General features: G+C 40.6%; 1 protein-coding gene across 9 annotated transcripts in view; it reads right to left on the bottom strand.

Annotated features, from left to right (window-relative positions):
- HOXC4 (homeobox C4) overlaps window positions 1-21,375 on the bottom strand; it is a 118,841-nt gene that overhangs the window by 54,756 nt on the left and 42,710 nt on the right. For 2 of the 9 annotated variants that reach the window (XR_011558122.1, XR_011558121.1), the window contains exons 1-2: window positions 2,562-2,716; window positions 2,024-2,373 (exon numbers count right to left, since the gene is read on the bottom strand). The exons of 2 other annotated variants lie outside the window; for them this stretch is intronic. Coding sequence is in view for 4 of the 7 variants with exons in the window: in XM_070740824.1 (XP_070596925.1) it covers window positions 6,858-7,228; window positions 7,870-8,458 (960 nt within the window). In the remaining 3 variants the exon portion in view is untranslated. Of the gene's footprint in view, window positions 1-2,023; window positions 2,374-2,561; window positions 2,717-5,901; window positions 7,229-7,869; window positions 10,120-12,110; window positions 13,798-21,375 lie in introns of those variants that run through there. 5 more of the 9 variants (XM_070740824.1, XM_070740822.1, XM_070740825.1 and 2 more) reach the window with 5 other exon arrangements.

Here is a 21,375-nt window from a genome sequence, read left to right as displayed (position 1 = left end):
AAGCGCCTTTGAGTTAAATTTGGGTTAGATGACTGGTGGAAGGGATGTCATTGCACTGGCTCATCCTCAAGAGGAAGAGTTGTTCTCGCTGACCCACTTGGGATCAAATCTTGCATTGCACGGGGTGTGGCCCATTTTTGTTTTAACTTAAGTGCTGAGGGCTGAGAATTGGGTGTGTAATACACACCATTGCAGTCTGGTAGTCTTCTCTCCCTAACTTTTGTGAGTGAAATCATAAGTCTCTTTATCCTGGTTAATTTAGAAAGAGGGTGTGTGTGTGTTAGGATTTGGCTGTCAAACAGCAAAAGTTCCTTTTTGCCATTTATTTATTTTATCTATCTATCTATCTATCTATCTATCTATCTATCTAACTTTGGGTCCATTAATACCCCTCCTGTAGCAAATAAATAAGAAAGGGGAAACTGAAAACTTAATCCTGTCATTGTAAAAAGTAATAATGACAATAAAAACTCTGAGTATTGACATACCCAGTTCCATATGTTACAGAAATCTGTATGGGTATGAATGCATGTAAAACCAGATTGCAGGAGCTTATAAAGGAAATATCTTTTGGTTATAGCTGCATTTGGCCTGCTAATATTGCCCTGATTCTTTCTTTATAGAACAGAAGCTGAAGGTAGTTTTCCATCCCAAAAAGTAATTTGTGTCAACTGAAGTGCTACTGTACATGAATGCATGTAATATATACACATATACATTTATATATACACACACACATATGTATAAGACGTGCATGCACACACACATAATACACACACACACACATAATTTATACACACACATAATACACACACACACACACACACACACATACATATATATATACATATACATACAAATATAAATACACACACACATAATATATATACACATAGGCATACACATGCATATCATACAGAAACAGAAGACACAACACTACAAAAGCCAACAATTTTGCCAGAAATCAGTGCCATCAACATAAAAGCTATTTTATTGGCTGTTTGCTAGGAAATACTACTCTTTCAGTAAAGTCCCAAAATGTTTGGTTTGGTACCTTGCCCATCAAAATAAATCAAGGCGACAGATTAGGAAGTACATAAAACTATATCTCTAGATAATGATATACGAGACCACAATAAATATAAGTTACATGTTGAAGCTGCTGGCAGTTATGGTTGGAAACCCGTAACTCATTCATTTAACCCTGGCGGAATGTTTGTCTTTTAATTACAATTAAACAGCGCACTTGAACATTTTTCCTTCTCTCCCCCCCCCCACACACTCCCCCAAAACTGTACCAGGAGAAAGAAACAGGAGAGGGAAGGGAGAGATAAACTAGCAAAGCAAAGAGTCCAGAAAGGTAGGAGTTGGAGAGGGGAGTTATCAAACTCCTGGGATGCTCTTTGCTTAAGAAGCTAAACTCTGTTAGTATACCAAGGATTATTATTATTTTTTAAAGTGGGGATATGGAGTCTTAATTTTTTTTTTCTCTCTCTCTCTCTCAAAAGCACAAATCCTGTCCAACTAGACAAACTCTCTTTGGTTTCTCAGCCTCTCCTTTTGAAAAGATTTAAAGCATCAGAAGGGGGGTGGAATTTTGGAGATTCCCAAGGATTCCCAAGGAATCCCCAGAAGGTTTTTTGGGGGACAGGAAGTTTCTTTTAAAGCCCTCTTCATCACCTCCAAGGAAGGATCTTCTCCCCTTCCCACCCACCCAACCATGGCCAGCTTTTCCAGGATGGAGGTTGCCATTTGGCTCCCCCCCCCCCCCAGCCTCTTTATGGAGACCTTATCAAGGAAATGGTAACTTGGAAAAAAAAAGTTTTGCCACACAACCTGGGCACTCAGAGGAGAGTGTGGAACAACAAATCACTGAGTTCCTGACTTTCCTAAAAACACCAAAAATATTTCTACAGGACTCCTGCTTTTTTACTCCCCCCCCCCACACACCCCCTCCCGCCCCATCCCTGGAGGGGGGAGGGAGGAAAGGGAAAAAAGTACTTAACAACCTGAGCTACCTTACCAGGAGACAGGCAGGTGAGTCTTCGGGTGCTGTGGTCCCGGGAAGCTTCGGCTGCAGATCCTGCCACAGTAAGGAAGAAAACCTCGCCAATACAACGGAGCTGGAGGCCCAAAAGTACAAGCCGTCAAGCGAACCGCTGGCCTGCAAGGGTTCCCTCATTGGCAGCCCAGGGGCCAGAAGCTTCCAATCCGGATTGTGTTCGAAGAAGGTCTCGGCTTCGATTACCAGAGGGGGGGGGGGGGGGTTGAGGCTGGAACCAGCTCAGAAAACCGAATCCCTTGTTCTGGTTTGCCTTCGCTTCCAAAGGAGGAACTGCCTCTTGCACGCAACAGAAACCTTTCTTGGCGCACCTTAACCAAACAGTAACCGATTTTTTTTTACGCCGTGCCTCTTGGCGTTAAACTATATTTAGATACATATATTTATGTGATTTTTGTTTTGTTCTTTTCTGAGTAAAAAAAACTACCTATGAAATAGGAAGCTGCTTCTCTGGGTGAAGCCCCCCCCCCCTTTAGAAAAAAAAATGCAATAGACTTACTTGACGTTGGAAACTTTGTTCTCGCCTGGACTAGCCCGCTATAGGGAATCTTTCAAGTGAACGGGAAGGAGGGGGAAACAAAAGTAGGCAAGGCTTGGCCGAGACTTCACCCTGCCCTGCTTTTCTCGGGAGTTGTTGGGTGGTGGGTTTTTGTTTTTTTTGGTGACAGACCCGGACCGATAAAAGCGCATTGAATCTGCCCCGGAGCCCAACTCCCCTCCCCAACCCGGCTCTATTACGATGGAAAATGTCTTTTACAAAGAGCCCCCCAAATAGGCGCGATGCCTTTAAGTTTGTCTAAGGCGCGTTGAGAGACTTCGCTCAGGTCACCGGGGGCGGGGGGGGGGGGCTCAGAGGTCATCCTGAGCCGTTAAGAATAAAACTGCTGGCCTAGAAAAGTTGTCCTCTAGATGAACCCACTCCCCCCCTTTTTTTGCCCCCTCGAACTTCAATGAAGTACCTTTTCAGGCTCTGGACGGGGAAGCTGGGAAAGAAGAAGGAGGTGGGAAAAATTGTGGGGATGGGGGTTTGGATCTCTTTAGCATTCTTTTCCTTTTCTTCCCCTTCCCTTTTCAACTCCACACCACGGCTTGCCTTTATAATCATAATCTATGTTCCCTGGGATGGAAGTGGTGGTGGTAGAAATTATGTCATGGCCAAGGCTAAAGGCTAAATTAGGATTATTAACAATAAATACACTGCTCAAAAAAAATAAAGGGAACACTTAAAAAAAGCCAGATTATAACTTTAAGTAAATCAAACTTCTGTGAAAATCAAACTGTCCACTTAGGAAGCAACACTGATTGACAGAATTTCACATGCTGTTGTGCAAATGGAGTAGTTGTGCAAATGGAATATTCAATGAGAACATTTCATCCATTCAGGTCTAGGATGTGTTATTTGAGTGTTCCCTTTATTTATTTATTTTTATTTTTTTAGCAATATATTAAATAACACAAGAATCCGATTGCAGAAGATGAAAGTGGGAAAGCGGAACTTCAGGAGGAAATTAAATAAATAATCCATTTATTTGGCGGGGAGGGATAGAGCACTATAAATATTATGCAGCCACCGATTTAAAGAAGGGGTTTACTGAAAGGGTTTTTTAAAAAGGGAATATGTAGACTATAGAGTTGCAAATGTGATCGATGATCCTCCTTGTGTCCTCTCCCCACCCCCTTCCTAGGGACACACAGAATTCCCCCAATACAAAATCCCTCCACATTCAGTAACTGATCTTGGTCACAAGGTACCAAAGGGTGTTGTGTATACATATGTGAGAAAGAAGGGTGGTTAAAACAAACCATCTAGTGCAATACAGGCACATCCATTATTATAGTCAGAGCACTTATTAGTTTAAGTTTGGAATATCAATGTGGGCCTCTGTGAGTGTGTCCGAGGTTTTGGGGGGTTTCTTGGGTTTTTTTGTTTTGTTTTGTTTTTGCAAAAGGATGACCTTTCATTTTTACCATGAAAGCTATTTGGATTTTTAAAAATCCCTTTATTTTTATCCCTTATTTCACAGAGGGCCTGTGTATGAAATGTGCAGTTACCTTTATAAAACCTTAGGGGGAAATTGAATGTCTTCTTATAGCAATAAACCCCAAATAGTATATTTGAATAAATGATTCTTCTTTAAAAAAAACTGGGAAGCTGATAAACATACACATTTGATGTATTAAATACGTAGCTGAGGTCTTTGCACACAGTAAATCTCGGCTGTGTTCAATAGCATTTCCTGAAAAGTTAGTCTGCCCAGGACTGCAGTCTGAATGCTTATCTGTTTTCCCCTCTTGATCTAGAAAATAAGCTAAACAAGCAGGCCTGATAAGTGTGATAAGGAAACATTTTAATTTATAACTCCCATACACTCAACACATGTCTATATTCTTTACTGGGAATAGTAAAAAATGATGCTATAGGTTTTCGCCTTGCTGCTCTGTCAATCATCTCTCCAGATGGATTGAAAAAGTAACAGGATTGAACTGCCATCCTCTTCAGCTGGACCTCAAGTTTCTTTGTGAAGTGGTTTGTAAATGAATCTGGATGATTACTACTAGGTTTAATTATGCCCCATTTAAAAACCACAAAAGTTCTACATTAACCTGAATGGAATGGCTGAATAATCTGAATATGCCTGTCAGTCATTTCCTGGGTCATTTCCATAGGCCTTGGATGTGAAACTGATTTTCTTTATCATCATCAGGCGGCTATAGTAACATGCTCTTCAAAAATCATTTCCCCTAATCTTTCAAACTTCTATCTCATCTGAACTGTGTATGTATGTGTGTGTGTGTGTATGCAGGTATATATGTGTATATGTGTATGTATGTGTATGTACACACATACATACATATTACACACACACATACACATTGTCTGATTCACTATCACTGCTATAGAGAGCCCACAATTTTTGCACATAATTTGAAGATAACAATATAGACAAATACTGTAAATTGATTCTTCTGCTCCTGCAACCTTTCAAGTTATTAAAAGATTTACCCAATGCAAGGAAAGATCCTGGCACTACCGTCTAAAAGAAGAGTTGAAAAGCATAATTTGATCACCTACTTATTTTCCGCTTTCAGGGCCTGCTGATCAATACAATAATCAGTGCACTTAAAAAGGCACTTGCTGAAGTATCTATCTTATCTATGTACAATCACAGTAGAGCTATTCCTTGTGCAAACACATCTGTGCTACATTTTTTCCCAGTCACCCTTTCTGCTTCCCCTCAGAATGTAAACATCTCCAGATTCTCTACAGTACTCTTTCTCTCTAGTACCTCCAATATATGCTAGAAACTTACTTAGAAAGTACAATAACTAGGGGTAAATTGTAGCTAAAGTTGTTTACAGAGCAAAAGAAAGCAATTTACTCCATAACATGATTAAACCAGGCGAAAAAGACTTGTGTACCTATACATTTTTAAAGACTTTTTTCTTTTAAAGTAATGCACAAACACATCCAGAATCAGCTGCATAATCTATTTCTAATCAAACACACGTGTATACTTCCAGGGCAAAGATTGCCTGGTAAAGTGTGAGTTCAAAAACAGTGCCCAACTTGTGATGTCACAGAGTAGAAACAAGTCCTAAAATCTATGGCAGATTGACAATTTAGCTTCCATGGCAGGGACGGCTTTAAGAATACACACACACACACATACACAGCACCTAACTAGGGAAAGTTCTTCAAACTTAGCTGAGAAAAGGCCTTTTTTACTTAGGTAATTCCGCCCCTGCCTATTCTCCCAGCAGTTTTATTTTTACCAGCAGGCAAAAAAGCAAAGTAACTCACCAAACATTCCAGAGTCAGTCTGTGGCACACTCAATGGTTTTGTTTTGTTTTGTTTTATTGAACAAGGGGACTTTCACATATACACTTAAAACTCATTTATTGCAGGTTTACAGTGATCGTGTAAAATCAGTCCAAAAACACAAGAACCACGATGAAAAGCAAAAAATAAAAAATAAAAAAATCTACCCACTGATTTCTCCCCCCCCTTCAATTCGCTGCCTAGCTAGCTCTCCTTATCTCATGCTGCTCACATTGAACTAACCAGATGTTTATTCCTTTCTACTAGCTCGTTTGTACCCCCCCTTTTTGTAAAAAACCCCCACCCCCAAAATAAAATAAAATAAACCCTTTCTCCACATTTATACAAGAAGAAAGAAAAGGAGGAGGGGGGGAGGGAAGCCTTCAATGGTCCTCTTTTTTTTTTTGTTCTCCATGTGTAAACTCAGAGAGCAAAATAATTACATTCGTTCCTTGCCTGTGTAATTATTAGCATATGCCCCGATTTTTTCATCTAAAACAGAACATTTAGTTCCCCAACCCAACACACACACACACACACACTTGCTTTTATATATATATATATACAGATACATACACACATCCCCATGGAAACATATCCCCGCGCGCACGCACACACACACAGCCCATCCTCTTTCCTTTTTTAAAAAATAAATAAAACCCTGAAAATGGTGATTTACAAAACCCCCCCAACAGGTATGCCACCTGGACTCTCATGCTAATAATACATGCACCGAAAGCCTGAGATCTCCAACAGACCTCATTCTTTTGTGTATGTGTACGTATGTGTGTTTCCCCCTCTCTCTCTCTCTTTCTCTCCTAAATATAAATACACGCACGGGAAAACTACGAAGAAACCCCCCCCCCCAAAATATATAGATATATATATTAGATTCTATAAATAATCAGAGTCAATTTGCATGGGGCGTTTTTTTGTTGTTGTTGTTGCCGTCTTCGTCGCTGTTGTTGGTTTGTTTATAACCTTGTAATATCCTCTGCTCGGGGCTCCTGAGCCGAGCTCTGCGAATGGTCTTCGCCAGCGACAACCGCGTTGGAGGAGGAGGAGGAAGAAGAAGCGGGCAGGGAGCCGGCCGAGGAATTGGCCGGAGCGGTCGACCTCACTTTGGTATTGGGCAGCCGGTGGTCTTTTTTCCATTTCATCCGCCGGTTCTGAAACCAGATCTTGATCTGCCTCTCCGAGAGGCACAGGGAGTGGGCGATCTCGATGCGCCTCCGCCTCGTCAGGTACCGGTTGTAGTGGAACTCCTTTTCCAATTCCAAGACCTGCTGGCGGGTGTAGGCAGTTCGGGACCGCTTGGGCTCGCCTCCATTGTAATTAGGGTTCACTGGAGGAAACAAACAAACAAGCCAAACCAAACCAGAGATTCGCATGGATGCAAAAGAAAGGGGGGGGGGGAGAGAAAGGAGCTGGTGAGATCTCCGGGCGCCGAAACGGAGAGGCAAAGAGCGAGAGAGAGCAGGAGAGCGAGATCCAAAGAGGGAGAAAAAGGGAAAGGGCGAGGAAGGGGGGGGGAGAAAAAGCCATCCGCCTACTGGGTTATAAAGAACCCAAGACTTTTTTCACCCCCCCTTTGCTCCCAAGAAGAAGGAGAAGGGGGTTTCCCTTGGCTTGGGAAGAGCCTGAATTATTTATGCACCCCTCTCCAAGCCTTTGGAGTTTCACACATACATAACAGTACGAACCACATGGCTGGGGCTGCCCAGACTAGCTCGGCTATAAAATTTATGGTGGGTGTAATTACCCGCTCGAAGTCGTAAATCCAGCTCAATTGTGCTAACCCAAAGACTCTCGTCGAAGGCAAAAGGAGGAGACGAGAGGGGGGAAGGAAAAAAAGGGGAGAGAGGGAGGGAGAGGGAGCCTGAGAGCTTTGGTGGGAAAGGGGGGGGGTCCAACACACACACACACACACACACACACACAGAGGCATAAGAGAGAAAAGGGAGCAGAGGAGGAAGAGTTGCCTACCAGTACTGACGTGGATTTTTTTCATCCATGGGTAGACTATGGGCTGCTTAGAGGCCGTGCTGCTGGGATGCTCGGGGTTTTGCTGGTTGCAGGCTGGAGGGGCCGGGGAAGGAGAGGTAGCCGCGCTGGAAAGAGCCGTTGGGTCACAGAGCTGCTGCGCTTTCTCGGGGAGATGGTGCCCGCCGGGCGTCTGTCCATGGGCCCGTGGATGCGCGGAGGGGTTGCCGGGACCTTGGAGGCTGGCACAGCTGTACTGGCGCTCGGGGTAGCTGGGTCGCGGTGGAGGAGGAGGAGGAGGTGGCGGTGGCGGTGGCGGTGGCGGAGGTGGTGGGTACAATTCCTGGTGATGATGCTGGAAACTGGGCTCCCTAGTCCGACTGTAATATTCCGGACTGTGGTCTGGGATGTAATTATTTTGCGAATATTCTTCACATGGAGGAAATTTCGGATCGATGTAGTTAGAGTCCATCAAATACGAGCTCATGATCATTAATTTCTGGAGTGGAAAATAATTTTTCTCGCTTTGTCGTTTTTCTGCTCCATAAAACCCTCCTACTAGCTGGCGACCCCGTAAAGTTACTTTCACCATGTGACTCCTTGCGCCAATCACGCCAGCCGCGCTAGTCCCCGGATAAGGAACCAAGAGCTTATTCAAAGTGTATCCAATTTGTGTGTGTGTGCGCGCGCGCGCGCGCCAGTCTCTCTCTCTCTCTGTGTGTGTACACGAGCGTGTGCGTGTGATCTTGTGTGGTCGGTGGTCTCATCCACCCACCCACCCACCCAATTGCGAGCAGGAGGGAATCGGTGTGTGTGTGTGGAGGGGGTAAATAATGCAGGCAACCAGAAATGGCTCTTCTTTCCCTTAAAGGACCACTGTCAAGTCAGGGAGACGGTCGAAATAAACTCCATCGGTTTTGGGCAGAGAGAGGGGGGAGGGACGTAGAAAAAGCGCCTTCCCATTAGATTATTCCAGCCCCCCCCCCAACCCACCCACCCACCGCCTTTCAGGTACTCAAGCGAGCCCCCTTCCTTGTGCACAACCAAAGAATGGAGGGGATCTCGCTTTGGAGAAACACCCAAGAATCTGGGGAAGCGCGCTCAACCTTGTCTTCCGCTTGTTTCACCTTAAAAGAAAATCGGGAGGTGGGGTGGGGGAGGGTATTGCCTCCGCCTCCCCCCCTCCCCAGAACTCGGCTAGCATAATTGTCTGCAGAAGTATTCTTCAGAAAGCGCCTTCTCCGCCCCTCCCCATAGACCGCGAGCTCTCTTCAAGACGCTCAGGCTGGAAAAAGTAGGAAGAAGTTCAAGATTTGCATGGCAATGATTTGTGGGCAAGAGCCCGCGGGAGGGGGGAGGGGGGAGGGGAAGACAAAGAAGTCAGCTTACCTGCGAGGGCGGGGGTGGGAGGGGAGGGGGTGTTGGGAGAGGAGCAGGGGCATATGCAAATCACCTTTGCGTCATTTGGAGTGTTCTAGGAATGCTCATTAACCTTTGCTTAAGGGCGAGCTGAGGAGTTGCAGAGAAGAGCTGGGAACTAAAAGCGGAGGGAGTTCTAGGCAGCCATTGGGCAGGGCCCACCACCCTTCGGAGGAGTAAGAAGTAAGGAGAAATACACAGGGAGAGGCTGTCTTCATTTCGATCCAGTCAAAGATTATGGTGGTGTTGCTGTTGTTCCGTTATAACGTGCACACCCTACACCCATCTGGACCGACTGTAAGACAGAAGGGTGATAATAATGCCCCCATTCCCATACACGAGTTATTGCCACGACCCACGCATCCCGACCCCCCCACAACTAATAGAAAAGTATAAGGGCCTTCATTCCGAACATCTGGTTTCCTTATGGAAATAGGAGTGGACAGAATATATGCCCAGATGCCAATGTAAACAGACCCCTGGGTAGGCTAAAGAAGTTGATCTGAAGCAAACATTTTAAAGCGTTCCTTTATTGCAGTTAAGGGGCTTTATCTATAGCCTACACGAAGGAGAAGGGGGCACCGAGAGTTGGATTAATCCCTTGTATTGCTTGATAACAATTATAGTTGAAAATCATAGCTTGCAGGGCAGGGCAATATTTTACTTGATAACAATAAAAGTGACACATAAAGTTAACTGTTTATGTTTTATTTATTAGACTAAATGTGCCAGCGGTGTCGGAGGCTCTGGGCTGGTTGTAGCAGTTTTTATGGGGCTGTAAAACACCATAAATCAGTCACTTGAAATGGTTAGGGTTCTCTCTCTCTCTCTCTCTCTCTCTCTCTCTCTCTCTCTCTCTCTCTCTCTCTCTCTCTCTCTCTCTCTCTCTCTCTCTTCCTCTCATGCATGCTTGTTCTCTCTCTGACAAGGGCTTGGGCAAGCCTGTGTTTGCAATGCTGACTGTTTATTCTTACCAAGAAAAAAAAGTAACAATTGTGGCTTTTATTATCAGGAGAACTATTTATCTTTCTTTTTATTTTAACTATGTATTCATCACCTAGTTATGAGACTCCACTAGATCTGTCAAAATTAGACACACACAAAAATACACATGCCTCACCCACCCCCACCCCCAAGCATTTGAGAGTTTTAATTACATCAGCAAGTAAGAGGAAATCAAAGGAAACAGAACATTAGCAAGCTTTTTGCATCATCCATATATCCCCCTAGAGACGAATTTGCAATAGAGGTGCTCACACAAATTCGATTCTACAGGGTATATATAAACGACTGATGAGTTTGTCCTTTAAGATGGGACTAGAAAAAACTGAGAAATATATTCCTCCTCTTTCCCAATAATCTCTCTCTATCCCTTTCCTCTTTCTTTCTTTCTTTCTTTCTTTCTTTCTTTCTTTCTTTCCAAATAGCAGCCACACAGAGTTCCAAAACAAGCTTTTTCATAAATTATACTCTTTCTACCTATGCACAGTTTTGGTAGATTTTAGCAAGATGGAATCCATTAATTTTGGTAATTAGGCCTAAGAAAGTGATTTCTAATTGGACTACAGCTTACATTTATTGTATTTGGACATTAAAATAGAGCACACCCACTGTGTACTTAGTAAAGTCCACCCAGTCCTGTTCCTTTACTGAAATGCTTCTTGTGTGCAGCCTTAAAGGGGAAAGTACAGTCTGGGGTGGTATTCTACTCATCTATGGGCATCTAATCCTTCATTTGGATAGTTATTTACTGATTAACTCTGGAAGAAGAAAAAGAGGTTGAGGCTGTTCTCTAATTCTGGAGGGAGAAAGTTATTTATTATTTTATACAGTACCGGTATATATCATTCTATTCTATTCTGATCTATGGCTATAATAAACTGAATTGAGTTGAACTGAATTGAAATTCTGTTCTATTCTATTCTATTCTGTTTTATTCTATTCTATTCTGTTCTATTCTATTTTATTCTGTTCTGTTCTATTCTGTTTTATTCTATTCTGTTCTGTTCTATTCTGTTTTATTCTATTCTATTCTGTTATATTATGTTTTATTCTATTCTATTCTGTTCTATTCTGTTTTATTCTATTCTATTCTGTTTTATTCTATTCTGTTCTGTTTTATTCTGTTCTATTCTATTCTGTTTTGTTCTATTCTATTCTGCTTTATTCTATTCTGTTCTATTCTGTTTTATTCTATTCTGTTCTATTCTGTTTTATTCTATTCTGTTCTGTTCTATTCTGTTCTGTTCTATTATGTTCTGTTTTATTCTATTCTGTTCTGTTCTATTCTGTTTTATTCTATTCTGTTCTATTCTGTTTTATTCTATTCTGTTTTATTCTATTCTGTTCTATTCTGTTTTATTCTATTCTGTTTTATTCTATTCTGTTCTATTCTGTTTTATTCTATTCTGTTCTGTTTTATTCTGTTCTATTCTATTCTGTTTTGTTCTATTCTATTCTGTTTTATTCTATTCTGTTCTATTCTATTCTGTTTTATTCTATTCTGTTCTATTCTATTCTGTTCTATTCTGTTTTATTCTATTCTGTTCTATTCTATTCTATTCTGTTCTGTTCTATTATGTTCTGTTTTATTCTATTCTGTTTTATTCTATTCTGTTCTATTCTATTCTGTTCTATTCTGTTTTATTCTATTCTGTTCTGTTTTAATCTATTCTGTTCTGTTCTATTCTATTCTATTCTGTTCTGTTCTATTCTATTCTGTTCTATTCTGTTCTGTTTTATTCTATTCTGTTCTGTTCTGTTATATTCTGTTTTATTCTGTTCTGTTCTTTTTTATTCTTGAAAATGCATTAGTCTTAAATCACCTTACTATAAACATGCCTTCCTCAGCCTGGAGTCCTCCAGATCAGTTGATGGCTGGCAGCAGAGTATGAGTGATGTAGTCCAACATGGTGTAAAAGGCAAAAGAGAAATATTGTGAGATTAACTCAGCAGTGCACCAAATCCCATTGATTCAGATAACTGTCCATAGGAAAGGAATTCTGATACATGACACATACATGTGACAAAGAAGAAAAAAAGAGAGAAACTGAGAAGTAGAGTGGGCTGTTTAGCCTTAAAATCATGGCATAGAAAGTAAACTAAACACATGTCCAGCTGGGCAAAAATGACAAAGATTTCTGATTTTGCAATTATTATTAATTCCAGAGAGGTTTAAAAAAAAAGTCTTTTTAATCTCTTTTTTTCTTACTGAGAAAGAGTACCCTAGTACAGTATACTCTTGCTGCTGCTAGTGATGGTTATTGTTACTCCTAGCTCTGGTATTACCACCAGCTGCAGAAAGCAACATTTACAGCTCTCCCCCCCCCCCCTTAACTTTGCATATCTCAGGGCTTTTATCCCAGGCATTTACTTTGCTGCTGCCTTTTATCCCACTGCATTCAGGGAGATCAGAAAATGTCTTGCCTTCTCTCTCCTTTGCATAAATGTTAGCAGAACCCAGCCTGACTGACAGGGAAAGGGCTAAGAGGAAGTGTGAGCTTTAAGCACCTCTCGGGTACTAAAACTCAAGAACCTCAGGGCTGTTCTGGGATCAGGAAGAATTCCTTAAATGAACCTGTTTGGCAGGCACTGCAAGATCATGCTAGCAATTTGGGAACTTTGGATGAACTTTTAACTATGTAGAAAACTCAGTGGCAGGATATCACCCAATTCTTGCAGGAATACTTGGAAGTCCAAAGCCAGTCCGAATTTACTCCCTAGGAAATGAGAGAGTTTATTTCCTAGCAGAGCCAACCATTCTTTTGATTATTATTGCTGCTGCTGTTGTTATTATTATTATTAATATCATCATCATCAAATTTATTTATTTTGCAATCCAATTATTATGGCTTGGTTTCTTTCTTTGTGTCAATTTATTCCCTTTCCTCTTCATATTTATACTTCCGCACATTCTTTTAAAGAAATGATTTCTCTCTCCTGAGTTATTACCCCCACTCCACCCGCCCAGACCCCCTCCAAAAAAACCCTCAGTGTCTTTGCTTAGCTTGATTTGATTCCTTCAGGGGTTTGGAAACTTTTCCACCAAACAAGGCTCCAAAACCCTGTGGGGGAAAAAACAAAACAAAACCATAGAGGAGGACAAACCCCTTTTGTTTTCTATTTAGCATCCTTCTCCCCTTAGCCTTACTTTCTCCTAACTGGCAAACAAACAAAAAATAAATCCCAAGGAGGGTAAGACAACATTATTTCTGTGATAGTGACTCTAGATCAGCAATTGCAAAAAGAAATAGTACTGGGGGGGAATGATTCCTGATTCTTAATACCTATCCAAAGCAGGGAATCGGGTTGGAAAAACATGTTATCTTTTTGCTTCCCATTTCTAGGACTATTTCTGAGTACAAAGCGTCCCTTTGACAGTAGGGAAGAAAAATAAGTGCCCATTGTCCCTGCGGATTCATTGTGCAAGCTATTACCATACTGACCGCTTGGTAACCCACACCTCTAGCCATTTACAATCTGTGCATCTTGGATGCACCCTCCCCGGGCAAATAAATAAATATATAAAAGCATCCCCCCACCCCACCCCCAAATGCAGTATCGAGCCACGGAGGGTTTGTTATTTCCCTGCTTAGCGATCCCAATAAATATTAAATGAATAATCCCCCATCACACAAAGCTTTATCGTGCGAGCCCTATATTCTTTAATGTTAAGTATAACCAAGGCCATTCCCTAGCCAAACAAGGAATCGTACACGTGTAAACAGTCACACAGACACAGAGGTTGTTGGGGTTTTTTAAGGCATCTCAAAGCTGTCTTTTGCAGGCAGCTCGAAAAGGTCCAAGAATATAATTCAACTTCCATATTACACCCTTTTTCATGCATCAGAAACTACTTTTTTTCTCATGTGAATAAAACATTTCATATCTCTGATCAGTGAGTTGGACACCTTTTTTTTTTAAAGCAAAATATTGTTCATTGATTAGATGGGAAGATACGTGTGCGTGTACTATGTATGTGAGGGTATGGTGGGAAAAATGTTTTACAGAGCAGAGTTCTTTAGGACACATTATTTGAATATCAAATAAATAATCCTGTTTTCATTAAAAAAAAAAACACAAATTAGTAGGTGTGAGGGGGGGGGGAAATAATCTTTCCGTATTGGCCCCTCTTCCTCCCCCCTTCTCTTGCTCTCCACAATGTCAAGAGGTAGATCTAATTTATGCAAAGAAATATGCAAATGTTTAATTGATTTTTTCCCCCTTAAATCTCTTGTCACACACACAAAAAAATGAGTTGGAATGAAACGATTTGAATAATCAGAGCATGTTATTAGATATAAAACTCACATGGCCCCCATCTTTTAACCCCTCTCTCAGCCTCATTTGTGAAAGTATTTATTTCTATTATTAAAACATTACAAAAAAAGAAAGGAGGAAGGAAGGAAGGAAGAAAGGAAGGAAAAGAAAGAAAAGGGAAAACGTAAAGAGAAAATAAAAAAGAGAGAAAAGAGAAAAAAAGAAAAGAGAAAAGAAAGGAAGCATATTTATGCAAACCGTTTTCTCATTTTCTCATCCTCTCTTCCACTAGTATCCCATCCCCACTGCGTTCACCCCTCCCTCTCTCCCTCCCTCTCCCAGGAATTCAATTTTCTTCAAATCTCGTTGAAAGTGGCTTTTTAAAAAGTGGGCGCATTTTAATATTGCTTAGACAGCGTGACCTGAATTTCACCTCCCCTGTTTGACTTGATCCAATAGGTCACTGCCAAGGAGTTATTGATGGGGAACCTCCATTGAAATTTGTCTCCTCGCAAATGGCCTTTAGATCTTCTAGCGAGTTCAATAACTAGTTATAATGTAGAAGGGAAAAAATGAAGCCCAAAGGCAAACTAATATGATGTTTCATTTTTATGCTGGAGAAATTGTTGGTTTTTCTTTTCCCTTTTCTAACCCTCCAACCAACTCATCCCCCACCCACCCCTACCCCGCCTTCAAAACAACTATCACAACAACCGTCTTCTTCCCCTTCCCTTTTTCTCTTTCGCTTATCAGCCACATTCAAATCTATATTTCAGGCTTTCATTTACGTATTTATTTATGGGAACTAATTCAGATGCTCCAGTTCGTGAACTCTTCAATGCATATTTATGCTGCCAAATAGAGATGACGTTTGCTTCAATTTGTCCTTAATTCTTTTAAAGCATAATAGCTTACCATAGACTTAACGTAATTAAGGTTGTGGCTAAATTCTCCGCCAACATGCCAGGATTTACTTCCGAGTAGAAATGTACAAAAGGGATAGCACGGTTACTATTATTTCTTCCTCCTTTAATTTCTCTCTCATATTTTAAAAGTAAAGGGGGCGAACATTCCCAATTGTTGTATTAATGGAAACGTTTTGGGAGAAAAGGGCAGGAGGTAAGTAAAGGAAGCTGGCTTTACTTCAAGCAGAGCAGTACTAGGAAGGAAGTCCTATTTGAGTAGATGGCATCTGTTCCCTGGTAAGGATGGATCCCTAATAGATTAGGGATGTAATAACTATAGACACAGAGAGAGAGAGAGAGAGGGAGTGAGGAGAGGGAGAGAGAGAAAGAAAGAAAGGGAGAGAGATGGATAGAGAGATAAAGAGATAGATAGTTATATCTATCAACAATATATATTGTTATCAATATATAACTATATATAACTATATAACTATATAACTATATAACTATATAACTATATAACTATATAACTATATAACTATATAACTATATATATATATATAACTTTATATATATATATATATAGTTATATATGTAACTATATTACTATATATATATAGTTATATATATATAACTATATATATAACTATATATATATAACTATATATATAGTTATAGTTATAGTTATAGTTATATATTGATAACAATATATATTGTTGAGATTGGTTAATTTACTATTAAACCAGCGCCCCTTTCTCTGAGAATTCTCTGTGACTTGGCTTGGAAATATTTGGCCCTTGGAAAGGTGAAAATATATTTGTTTTCTTTTCCAACTCTGCCGATCCATCATTGGGAGTTGCTAATGTTTGGACTAGTGATAATTGGAGAATGAAAACTTGGTCATATTCTGTCTTTCCTTTCCTTCTTTTTTTTTTTTAAAGTGCTGAAATAAAGACTTGCTGGAGAAAAGCACAGGGGTTTCTCCCCATAAATACCTCTGATGCCTATCTTATCACCCTGTGGCAGAATTTTCAGAGAGGCCTATAACAACAAAGGGCTCTTGGGAAAAAAAAACACACACACAGGGGGGGGGGGGCTTTGGGGTTGTCTAGTAAGTATCTGAAATAAAGTAGCTTTCCTTTAAAAATAGAGATCTATTTTGCATTGCTTTTTCTGCCTTGACCACAGTGGAAATCTTGCTGAATAAATTTAGTTCATCATGACTCAGAACATCCTTTGTCATTTGGAGAGATAAAGAACCTGGTCTAATAGTCCAGAAGTTGGCCTGTCTCTTTTTGCTGGTAAATCCAAAAGTTTGCTCCCTTTAAAGGAAACCACCCAGGCACTAGCAGTCAATGAACTAATAATGGTGCAAATGGTTGGGTGTGATCACAATAAGAGGAGCAAAGCAGAGAAATTGCTTCTTCCCATCAGAGGCTGGAACCGCAGGGAAATAAAATGTAGGGTCCCAATAAAAGGAGAGTGTTTGTAGCTCAAGGTTGGAATGAGGAGTCCTTGGTCTTTTTATTACCCAAGCTAGGTAGTATTGGAGGTGTTATCTAGTTTGGGAAATGAAAAATTTTGCAAGGAAACAACCAAGCTCAGAGAGCACCAAAGATCCCTCCTTATAGGGCCCCTTTTGTTTGTGTGGAGACACATCTGCAACTATATCTTGTTCTGCTTCACCTTGCAACTACAATTAGGTACATTTGTTTGTGGGGATATACTTGCTCCACTTTAGGTGATGGCTTTGGCAACCACCTTTGCAAGGCATTTAATGCAAAATAGCTCGCTCAGAATGTCACTCACTGGATGTTGCAATCTTCTAGCCAAGGATTGGCACTCCCAAAGGATAACCTCCACATTCTGGATTATTTATTGCTCCTAAATTCTGGCGCAGTTTGGATTTTTCAATTCTGGAATATACAGTCACTTTTGCAATGGTCTCTGTTCTTCTTTTAACCACTTTGCTCTGCTTCTGACTCTCCCAGAAGAATTGAAATTCTAATATAAACACTATCTATTGTATTTTCTTTTATGTACACTGAGAGCATAAGCACCAAAGACAAATTTAATAAATCAAATAAATAAATAAATAAATAAATAAATAAATAAATAAATAAATAAATAAATAAATAAATAAATAAATAAAATAAATTCCTTGTGTGTCCAATCACACTTGGCCAATAAAGAATTCTATTCTATTCTATTCTATTCTATCTTCTAAGAGCAGAAATGTCTAGAATAAGCAAAGTGGTGATAGTTTGCTTCCTTGATTATTTCAATTGGGAATAGACTAACTGGTGCTTTTTAGATGATCTGAATAGTTGCTCCCATAAACCTGGAATGTTGGTTTCTGTTGACTGTGGAATCTGGAAGATTTAGTCCAAAACAGCACCAGACTGAATATCTGGATTTAAAATATAGTACAACTTTCAAGAGGGCTAATATATAGGTTTATACTACACATCCCATCAGATACATCTATGGAGCATAGAGTAAGCTTACAGGACCATTGTTTCCATGTCTATCTAGAAATAAGACCTTCTGTGTTAACAGAGAATAATCCTAGGAAAGTGAATTGTAGGCTAAATGCCTTCAGTTCAAATATATGCTGAAATGATAGGAACTAAACAGACACCAAAAATATTCACTGCAGTGTAAGATGAGCTAGCAATGTGAGCTATGCCACATGGATGTGGTTAGAAATAAACTACACCTTTCCCTCAAGGAAAGACCACCTGTTTAAATAGATACATAACCAGTTTTCCACCTTCCTCCTCTGAGGGTCTGGAATACTACACCGGAAATGAAATAAATAAACAGATCATTCGGATTCTTTAAATGAATGTTTCTTTTATCTGGCAAGTCTATTTCTGCTTTCAAAACAATACATGGCAATGTGACCTCTATTGCTTTCTATGATGTAATGCATAACATATTATATGCCAATGAAAAATGTAGGATACCATTATAGGATTCCATTATACTATAGGATACCATTTTAGGTGCAGAAACACACTCCCACAAGCGCTCTTGCTGCTTGTGTTTCTACTGTGTAATGCACCCAGTACAAAGAACCAGAGGTTTAAAGGAGTTAATATACAGGTAATGTACCACTTTAATCATACTTGTGTGGATTTTGTGAATAAACTTTATTTGCATCAATAGCAAATAATACTATCAACAAAAAGGCGAGAGGTTGTGATACAGGCATATGTAAACTTTTCCCCATCACACCTCAGATTATTTTTTGGGGGGTAGGGTGATGTGTAAATGTGAAGACTTAAGAATCCGGCTGTTGTTTTGGGTAGGGGAATCATACCTTACCTAGCAGACCGATATCTGAAGGATATTTTGCAAAGAAGAGAGTGGTTTCATTTATAAAAAGATCACTAGGATCCTTTTAGCACCATTAACCTTTGCGCTGTTCTATAGAGAATGTTCATTTTGCATTCTTCTTACTTAATTTGAATTCGTTGTGAGCTGGGTGATTTCCTCTCTCTTGCCCCATAAAAAAATCACGAAGAGAAAATAAATAAATCGAGATGGATGGAAGACAGACAGGCAGACAGGCAGACAGACAGACAGACAATGATGGATAGATAGATTAGATGGATGGATGGGTGGGTGGATGGATAGATGAATGGATAGATGATAAGTAGCTAGGTAGGTGGATGGACGGATAGATAGATAGATAGATAGATAGATAGATAGATAGATAGATAGATAGATAGATGATAGACAGACAGACCAACAGATAGGCAGACGGACAGAGCTGCCTAGGAAAGTACAGTACAGTATTCTAATTGCCTTTTAATCTAACATGGGAATGAGAATCCATTAAAGAAAAATCCAGGTCTAGAGTCTGATAATAATAGTGGATTGTGCTTAATCAGTAGCATTGTTATTTGTAGCGTTTATTCCCCTCCCCCCACCAGGGTACTCAGTTTAATTTTTCACAGTGTAATAAACTATTATCTTAGTTAATCCCAGTGGTGAATCCATCAAAACCTTTTAATAAAACGTTTATTAGTTCCTGTGATTCAGGGAAAACTGTAAACAGTAAGTACAGTGCAGCAGGCGGAACTTAACAGAAAGTTGAATTGATGTGGTGGTGGTGTGGGGTGGTGGTGGAGGAGGAGGTTTTGTTGTTAAATAAATGTAGGAGGGTCTACATTATCTCCCATCTGAGCCTACCAGTTATAATCCTGCAGGTTTCTACAATTGCGGCTGCTGTTATTAGTCAAGTTTAAGGAAGCCAAAAGAGCTGTGATGTTGGACAAGAAGCATTTCAGGAATGGTCTACAGAACGGAGTTTTAAGGGGTGGGGGAGAGAGAGAGAGAGAGAGAAAGAAAGATGGTTCCTTTATTGAGGGATAGAAGGGAAATTTATCTGGTGGGATGGAAAACTTTGGGAAGATAGAAATAATGAAGCTATCGAAGTGCTCCTTTTAGAGTCAATAACTGGGAATTGTTAGGGTTAGAGCGAGAAGAAATAATTATATGGAAGGGCTACAGAGGAGACTGATGGTTCATCCTCCATGAGACCAATCCTTCTCTCAGTGACTTTCACCTTTATCCTTCGTTCTGGGGCAAAGGTATGAAATCGAGTTTCAGAGCCGGGATTCTTCAATCCCAATTATAGATGTGACTCCATGCAAAGCCTCAGCTCCCTCCCTAGTCCCACTATGTCCACAGCAATATCAGGGATTGGTTTCAACAGTCAGTCACAACAGTCACAAAGCCACACCGATGCAACTATAAAGTACTGCGAGAATACATTCCCGACTCTTGACCCTGGTAGGTCTCCCCCCAATTCGCCTCGCCCCCTTTTTTTTGCTCCTTTATGGAAACATCAATTGACTTTCCTTCTGTCCTGTGATTAGAGGGCACCAGAAGTTAAGATCTCATGCAGTACAAATAGATAGATAGATAGATAGATAGATAGATAGATAGATAGATAGATAGATAGATAGATAGATAGAGAGGCAGGCAGGCAGGCAGGCAGGCAGGCATAGATACATACATAGATAGATACATACATAGATAGATACATACATAGATAGATACATACATTTATACATATATACATACACACACGCACGCACACATATATCCTATATGTACAGTATATATCTCCATATACTGTACTACTCTATTCTATTCTACACTGCTCAAAAAAGTAAAGGAACACTTAAACAACACAGTATCACTCCAAGTAAATCCAACTTCTGTGAAATCACATCCACTTAGGAAGCAGCACTGATTGACAATCAATTTCACGTGCTGTTGTGTACAGTCAACTTTGGACAGAACAAAGTATCCAATGAGTAATATTTCATTCATTCAGATCTAGGGTGTGTTCTTTGAGTGCTCCCTTTATTTTTTTGAGCAGTGTATATACCATGTATATTTATGTGCATGTATATATAGCCCCCCATATGCATTCATACATACCTGTACATATATTACAGAGGGAGAGAGAGAGGGGGGGCAGGCAGGCAGACACACATGGAGGGGGAGAGAGAAGGAGGGAGGGAGGGAGGGAGGGAGAGAGATATTAGGCAAGTAGATGGCAGGCAGTATTCGCGGAAAGAAAGAGAATGGGCCCCATCTCCCACGCTGAACATACTGAACACGAGCTGCAGCCCGCTCCCCACCTCAGCCCTCCACCCCCATTGTTTGACTATATAGCTATATATCTATCTACACACACACGCGCGCGCGCGCGCGCACGCACACACACACACACATACACACGCACGCACACACATACACATATATGCATAATTTCCCCTGCCCTCCTTCGGGCCATTGTAATTTCCGTTTGTTAATAACTGGGCACTTGCAGGCGCCGACACTCTTTAAGGCCAAAGCCGCTTTGCTTCCCCGAGTGACCAAAGGGGGAGATTTCCTCTCTCGA

Source organism: Erythrolamprus reginae, chromosome 2, assembly GCF_031021105.1.
Source record: "Erythrolamprus reginae isolate rEryReg1 chromosome 2, rEryReg1.hap1, whole genome shotgun sequence".
NCBI lineage: Eukaryota > Metazoa > Chordata > Lepidosauria > Squamata > Dipsadidae > Erythrolamprus > Erythrolamprus reginae.
This window is presented reverse-complemented; position numbering and strand designations above follow the sequence as displayed.